The sequence below is a fragment of the Mus caroli genome, chromosome 17 (genome assembly GCF_900094665.2).
Source record: "Mus caroli chromosome 17, CAROLI_EIJ_v1.1, whole genome shotgun sequence".
Taxonomy (NCBI): Eukaryota; Metazoa; Chordata; class Mammalia; order Rodentia; family Muridae; genus Mus; species Mus caroli.
The window spans coordinates 62,860,869-62,869,344 of NC_034586.1; the positions used below are offsets into that span (position 1 = coordinate 62,860,869).

At 44.0% G+C, this 8,476-nt stretch overlaps 1 protein-coding gene across 7 annotated transcripts in view; it reads right to left on the reverse strand.

Moving 5' to 3' along the window:
- Ptprm (protein tyrosine phosphatase receptor type M) overlaps nucleotides 1-8,476 on the reverse strand; it is a 682,149-nt gene that overhangs the window by 69,817 nt on the left and 603,856 nt on the right. For all 7 annotated transcript variants that reach the window (XM_029470946.1, XM_029470944.1, XM_029470943.1 and 4 more), the window contains 2 exons: nucleotides 8,256-8,332; nucleotides 5,869-5,905 (listed from right to left, as the gene is read on the reverse strand). In XM_029470946.1, the coding sequence (XP_029326806.1) occupies nucleotides 5,869-5,905; nucleotides 8,256-8,332 (114 nt within the window). The remainder of the gene's footprint in view (nucleotides 1-5,868; nucleotides 5,906-8,255; nucleotides 8,333-8,476) is intronic.

The following is an 8,476-nucleotide window of genomic DNA, read 5'->3' on the forward strand; positions in this document are numbered from 1 at the left end:
TGCTGCCATGTTGAGGTCACGTGGTGGTGACTCTGTGACTGTGTGCTGAGCCCTGTCTGGGGTGGAGGTACAGAGTTGCTAAGCTTTGGATAGCCTGCCCTTTTAGAGAAAAGCCAGCACCGTGGAACATGTATGGAAATCAGGTCAAAACTCTTTCTTTTCAAAGAGCTGAGCCTGAAAAAAAAGAGAAAGAGGTGACCTTAAGTATGTATGTGTTTAATTCTAGTATTGGTTTTCTTCTCAGCTGAAAACTGCACACAGCCTTCCAAGTTACCAACGCTGCTCCACACTGTTGGCAATGACTTCTGCATACATGATCCAGGCCCGTGTGTAGGGACACAGGTCACTTAGACACATTTCTTTCTCAGGTTCCAACTTTTTTTCTACTAAAGATTCCTAAAAATCGATGAGGATAGACTGAGGGACTTAAATTTTTTTCCAAGTCTAAAACTTTGTGCTTTTTGTCTTTTTCATTTTAAATGAGGTATGCACCTGAATTCCTCTTAAAGAGTTAAGAAGTCTTTGGTGTGATGGTTTCAGATTCAGTGTGTAAGCGAGAACATGTTATGTTCATCTCTTTATGTCTGGCTGATTCCATATAATATATAAACACAGATATATAATTTTAAATAAATATGTATGTATCATATTTATATCATATATCATGTTATAAATTAATATATATCATACTTTAAATAAATATGTATCTATCACATTTATATCATATACCACATCATTCATATATATATATATATCAATATATATATATATATATCATATTTTAAAACATCCATCCATTCATGGATGGACACACTGGCTCTATATCTTGGCCACTATGAGCCATGTAGTAGGGAACAAGGGTTGTCAGTTTCAATTAGCTATAGGATAAGATCTTTACTGTCCTTCCCACAAAAGAACAATAAATATCTGAGATGATGGACAGACTAATTACCCTGGTATGATTACTCTTCAACGAATATGTAGATTGAAACACTATATTCCATTAACATATCAAAATAAACCGAAAGGAAAATTAAAAATTAAAACCAAATAAAGAGCATTTAGGCGTGGTTATTGCTTGTCTTTACATTATTCTGTATGAAGGAAGCTCCATTATTTAGGGGCACACTTGTGTTTTGTAAGCACGTAAGCACACAGGCAGTTGGGACGGCATCCCCCTGTTTAAGGCTTTCTGTTTCAATCTGCATGTGTCCTTGGAGGCTCTCAGTGCAGGTTTGTTAGGAACACGGGCCCGAGAGATGCCAATGACTCAGACCATTGGTCAATTAGGCCAATGACTTGGGACAGAATGTTGGGTCGTTAAGAGGAATTTTCTGGATAAACTGTCACCGAGACTGTTCATTCTAAGAAAGCCACGAACGAGTGCCCCGGGCAGCACTCTCACAGGTGTGGCTGGAACCCCTAGTCTGGTGATTTCTGTTTGTGCAGAAATCACACAAAAGTTTCTTTCTTAAAGCCTCGTCCTTGTTAATGTTGGAAGCCGAAGAGGGCTCCATTTCACCAGGGAGTGTTGTTAAGACAAGTCTCAAATAGGCTATAACGAATGGACACAGAACCAGCCCTGCAAGTGGCTCATGACACAGAAGCCACTCAGTCAGAAAAACAAGAGAAAGGGCAACAGAGAAGTGAGAGGTGAGGGCGAGGCTAGCTGGGGTCAGGGGTATGCTGGGGTCAGGGCTCTCTGAGGCTGGGGCTTGCTGGGGCCGGGCTTGCTGGGGTCAGGACTTACTGGGGCCAGAGCCAGGGCATGCTGGGGTTGGGGCTCGAGGTCCAGGGCACACTGTGGCTGGTCCAGAGAAACAAAAGCTGTGTGCTGAAGGCTGAGGTTTTGATGAAATAAAACAGTCCTTTCAGCTCCACTGGGAAACAGTTTCAAGTGGTCATCTCCATTTGAAGGCCCGGATATGGGAACTAATGTTTCTTTAGGGTGTGTGGAATGGGTGCTGGAGCCCTGACAACTCCACACCTCAAGAGGGGCTGTGGTGGAGAGCGGGGCGTGCTCCTCACAGCTTAGCGTTGACTACTGGGGCCTGGACTGGGCTCTGGGTTGGGAATCTATGAGCCAGTTCATCTTTCTGTCACACAGAGGGCATGTGAACGAAATGCATGAGAAAGTCAGATTGCTACCCCAGACATCACTGGAGCCCTTTCTATGCTGCATGGTGAGGCTCTGTAATGTCTGACCCCTCAGAAACCTTCGCTCTGATTTCTGTCATATTCACAGTCATGTTTGCCCCCAGATACAAATCTCGGAAGCCCCAAACCGCCAGGTTTCAAACTATGGTCGGAGGATGACAATCAAAACCAATTCAATAGGACACACTGTGTGGACGAGATGGGGCTGCATGTTCAGCCAGGTACAGTACTGAAGTCAAATTAGTTTCACAAGACAGACTGTTTCCTAAGATACATCTAAAGAAATGTGTTCTGTGGAATAGGAGCCGGGCAGCCCTTTCTTGAAGAAAGAGACAGATGTGTCACTGGAGATGGGACAGTAGTTATGTGTTCCCCAGGCAGGGACCCTGTGGGGCCATCATGACTTCTTTCTACCTGGCTGAATACTCTCCACATGGCCAAGAACTTCCACGACAGCGCAAGATTTGAAACCAGACCTTGTGACTATGGTATGTGTCACCAAAGGAGCTTCTTTTTAAGGAGATCAACACCAATCTTGGGACCCCCTTCATCTACATTCTTATCATTGAGTCTTTTGTAATATAAACAATAAGATTGTGGGAAGATCAGTAGACATAACTTTGGGGAACAAGTGTAACATAGTAGCAAGAAACTCCCAGAAGGAAACAACAAAATCTCAGACCCCAGCTGACCAGAGCCCACATTGTGAAAGATTAGATCTCTAAGGCCTTTCAACTTGAAATTAATTTGACTTCATTTATTTTTATTTTTTATTTTAATTAGGTATTTTCTTCATTTACATTTCCAATGCTACCCTAAAAGTCCCCCATACCCTCCCCCCACCCTACTCCTCTACCCCCCACTCCTACTTCTTGGCCCTGGCGTTCCTCTGTACCGAGGCATATAAAGTTTGCAAGACCGATGGGCCTTTCTTTCCAATTATGGCCAACTAGGCCATCTTCTTACTGCTTGTGGACGTTGTACATCGTGGTGCGCACTAGGCTCCGCACCACGATGTACAACGTCCACAAGCAGGGAGAGGTATTGCAGGATCCTCTGTTAGTACTATGTCCAATTTTCTGAGGAACCGCCAGACTGATTTCCAGAGTGGTTTTGTACAAGCTTGCAATTCCACCAACAATGGAGGAGTGTTCCTCTACATCCTTGCCAGCATCTGCTGTCACCTGAATTTTTGATCTTAGCCATTCTGGCTGGTGTGAGGTGGAATCTCAGGGTTGCTTTGATTTGCATTTCCCTGATGATTAAGGATGCTGAACATTTTTTCAGGTGCTTCTCAGCCATTCGGTATTCCTCAGGTGAGAATTCTTTGTTCAGTTCTGAGCCCCATTTTTTAATGGGGTTACTTGATTTTCTGGAGTCACCTTCTTGAGTTCTTTATATATATTGGCTATTAGTCCCCTATCTGATTTAGGATAGGTAAAGATCCTTTCCCAATCTGTTGGTGGCCTTTTTGTCTTAATTTGACTTCAATAGTAGTTTCTTAAACTCACAATGGTAAAAAATGTTGGTGCTTGAGGGCATTTTAATTAAGAGACATTAATTAAGAGATTATATCATAGAAAACTTGCTTTTGATGTTATGGAGTGGTGAGAAGCCGTATTACTAGAAGGGAGGCTTTGGATCCTGTGTTCACTTAACTCTGTACTAGGAGGATGAGCAGGCAGTGCGGGCCTGAGACGGTCAAGGTCCCTTTCGGATAGGGAGGCCCTGAGTGCACTCTGGACATGGCTTGTTCTGAGTGAGGAGGCACAGTGTGCAGTCGCACAGGAGGGTGGCTTTTGGAATACGGATGGCACTCAAGACGCCTGCATGTCCAGGCAAGAGCCCTGCCACCAAGTCAACTCTGAGAGAATAGCTTCCATGCACTAAATGGCACTATGATGCCAATGAACAACCACTGACCAGCCAGTAAGGCTTCTAAATGCTCCCAATACAAATGGAAAATGTCTAAGATATACCGATCATCCTGGCCTGCTCATCACGTATTGCATATATATACTGAAGTGTCATGCTGCACCCATAAGTGGACACAAGTATGTGTCAGTTAAAAACAGAAACACAGAAAAAGGAAAAAAAAGACAAAACATATAGAAGTAACAACGAAAAGGAGAATGAGAGAGAGAATGAGAGATAGCAAGAGGGAGGGAGNGAGGGAGNGAGAGAGANANAGAGAGAGAGAGAGAGAGAGAGAGAGAGAGAGAGAGAGAGAGAGAGAGAGAGAGAGAGAGAGAGAATATCTCAGGCAGAAGTCCGGCAGGACAGCGCTCACAAACCACACCCGCTGTAACAGAAAACCACTTGCAGATTTTGAAGCTTCCTCTCATTGTCTTTCCTAAAAGCTAAAGCAGGATTCTCCCAAGGTTAATTTTAAAAATGCAGCTCAACAATAAAGCCATTTTGTGGCGTTGCCCTCGGCTGCCCATCAGGAAGCCAGGAGGAGCTCTCACAAGCGCAGTGAAGGAGTGGTTGTTCCTTGATACAATCCATCCCACCTGCTGCCCACTCCGTGGGCCCTCCCTGTGATTGTGAAATATAATCAGTTGTGAGCTACTCCCTTGCTGGGAGCCTGGCGGTTGAAATCCCTTCCGTCCTTGCTCGAAGTGGGCAGCCACAGAGACTGTTTTCTATCTATGGTCCTCTGATTTGTGGAGTCATGAGCCTGGCATGTTACTACGGTGTGACTATATCATTTAGATGCAGGTAATGTTCATACTGACTCATCAATCAATTGCCTTTCAGACAGAGAAGGATTTAATAGGTGGACAGGAGTAACGCACTAAAACCAACAGGCCTGGTTTAAATTAGATCCTTCCCCTCTTCAGAAATCCTCCCACTACCATTAAGGCCAAAGTGGCAAAAACATTGGTGGGAAAATCAATACTGACAGGTCTGGGCAGGCATGAGGGGAGGGACAACTCTGTGTGTACATTTGTGATATGTCTTGTGTGTTAGAGAGACTTGGTGAAAATCCATATTATAATCTCTTGGGAATAAAATTGGTTTTAAGAGCACGAGCTTAGATGTGAGGTCTCACTGCTTAGAGTGAATTTATTCCCCCAGCATTAACTATGCCAGTGCCAACCACTGGGGGGCACAGAGTAAGGAGGGATTTAAGCCTTACATCAGTGGCAAACATCCTTGCCATCCCTGGATCACCATCACTTATCGTTTGCACATCTTCCTGTTGATCTGGAGCCTCCTCATTAAAACAGCCTCTACCCGCTCCCAATTTGGTTAACACTTTACACATGCTTCTGGCCAACTTCTGTACATTGTACCTACTCAGATACACGTGGGCCACCTCCCAGCTGCCCCCTAAAGTCAACCACTGGATAGACAGTTGTCAGTATCTACTTATTAAAGGGCAGTCTCCTCTCCAATCTCTCTCCAGACACACATGGGAAATATAGACTGTATTCTTGCAAATGTTAGACTAATTCCAAAACCATTTGGATTTAACTCAATAGTGCATCAGCGAGCACGTACATTTCTTTATGCTTTCAATATGTAGTTCTGAGTAAGTGACTGTAACACCAACCTTCTGCCAGGAAAACAAGGGCGCAGGTGCCGGTGGTTAAGGACATTACACACTATACATAAGATACTTTCATGAGGGTATGTGCAATAGGTTTGAGGTGACTGAGACTGGTGAGCAACAAAACACAGGTAAGAGAGATGAAAAGAACGTACCTTGGGTTGCAATATAATGATTGGGTCGATGATAGCCCTAAGGATAAGTGAGAAAAAAAATATTAGATAAATGCAAAGTCAGCAGGGGGCACAGAAGTCGCATGCGGGGTCTGTGGAAATGACTGTGTATCCAAATGCCAAGAACACTGATTTACTCATTCCGCAAGTCTAATACTTTAGAAGGTAATCCAGGAGACAGGAAGGACACCTTTCATGAGCTGAGCTAGCTCATGCTATCCAGGGATGGTCCCTGTTACTAAATGCCTTAGTTACTAGTCATTCGATAGCTTAATTTCTGGATACAGGAGCTTTGAGTTTGTCTTCCTAAGCGATGGGGCATTGAGTACAACCTTCCGGACGGCATGCAGCAAGTGAACGCGACTTCATTCTACACTGGCCATGAGATGATGGATGAGCAGCAGATGCCATCAATTTATGGACTCTCTGAACTGAAACAGCCAAGCCTCTTATTAAGGTGCGGATGGCTGGGAACCTGCCCTAGAATCCTGTTTGCATTTGGGATGTTACTGGCAAGGTGCCAAGGACTTAACTCATGTTCTGTTCTATCCATATAGACAGTTTCATCAATAGTAACACCCAGAACCATTCTCAAACACTGCTCAGGAGAGATTATGTGAGACCTGCTCCTTTAATCATGATCCTGTAGGAAGCAGGAAAGATTAAACTGGGGCCAAAGAGGCAAAGGTATCCTTGAAGAACTATCTGGGAAAGATAAAAGTTAGTTCAGAGAAAATTACATCCAGTAATATACTGCAGCATTGTGAACCTTAATACATTTCTTTCCTCAGAAATTACCCTAAATACTGCTCCCAAAGATAACTGGAAAACAGAAAAAAAATGGAGGAAAAAGTATAGATTTCTCAGACACTTTAAATATCCCTGGATTATTTTTGTTCTTCCATCAACAGCAATGAAGACAAAAAGCAGTGATTCTCTTACACAACTGACTTGGCCCTCGTCTCAAAAGACAGAATTGTGACCACTATTCCATAGAATTTTTTAATTACTTGTTTGTTAATGGCGAATCCCACAAGGGAAAGAACTTTAACTTGCTTCTTCTGCAAGTCTAATACCTTGGAAGGTGTACAGGAGACAGGAAGAACACATTTCATGAGCTGAGCTGGCCCATGCCGTCCCAGGATGGTCCATGTTACTAACCACCTTAGTCATTTTTCTGTCCTCATCTGAGACACGTATCAGCCAGACATCCCCTTAAAATCCTGTGCTGGCTGGTTTGTCAACTTGATTTGAAGCTAAATGTATCTGAGAAGTGGAACTTCAGTTGAAAAAAACACCTCTAAAAGACTGGCCTTGTCTGCTGGCCTGTGTGGCATTTTCTTGATTAATGATAGATATGAGAAGGAATCTAATGAGACACTCTGGGAATGGGGTCCAAAGCACAAAAGCCATTTGTGTTTCATGTATAGTGTGCACCCAGCCTAGAGGCAATCTGTATAGCAGTCTAACTCTGCATGAAACAATGTCGGTATGTTATGGCTGAAGGTGCAGGGAGAGCCCTTCTCACTGGTGACATTAAGCTGCGAATTGAGCTTTGTCTATGGCCTGTCACACAAAGTTGTTGTGGGGTGTCCAGTTGTGTGTCCTTATGTAGGCATTGGGAAAGTTTGGATTTGGGAGGACTTGGGCTTTGGGGATCAGGAACACCTAGCACACACACAGGTAAGATGGGTGCCTGGTAGTGCTCATGGACTGAAAACCAGGCTCAGCATGGAACATGTCTGGGAAGGACCTGGAAATTGGATCTATTCAAGGAGGCTTGAGCCTCGCAGGGCACCCCATTGGTAACCCGAGTTTCTGCTTCTGATTTCATTCACCCTTTCAGCTGAAAACAGGCTGTCTCTTAAAGAATTTATCTTAATGTAAGACATTAAGTTAACATGACGCAGGATGAACAAGGCAGCCATCTTCAATAATTAAACAGCTTGCATTTTTAATGACATGCCTTGCTTGCCTTGGAAGTCCTGGTGCACAGCTGCAGATGACTTTGAAGACAACTTTAAAAGCATGGTGGTGATAGGAACCTGCAAATCACCACGTTAGCAATTAGAGGGTTTTGTCCCATTAATATGCAAACATTTTTTTAAGCTGTTGACAAAAACAGAAAAACATTTTCTTAGCCCACGTAGTGTGGGTAGGCGAAGGGGTAGGGAAGAAATAAGATGTTTATCTCCGAATGGGTTGATTTGAGATGGCAGTGACGACATTCTGTGGAGTGTGGAGAAGTAGAGACAGACACTTGCTGTGGATGGTCACTGGTACACATCTACCAGCTAGCTGCAAAGCAGATCTCATGTATGGCATGTGTCAGAATGTCTGGTTGTGTTGACCGTTTTTAAGATACGTACATCGATGTAATTGCCATTGATATAGTCTGAATTGTTGTCCCCTTCCAGCATCTGGAGCCGTACCCGAGAGTGATCATCTGCAAGACAGAGGAAGAGAGAGAGGGAGAAAGAGGGAGGGAGAGGGAGAAAGAGGGAGGGAAAAAGGGAGGGAGAGGGATGGAAGGATAGAGGGAGGGAGGGAGGGAGGGAGAGAGAGAGAGAGAGAAGCCATTAATAAAGGT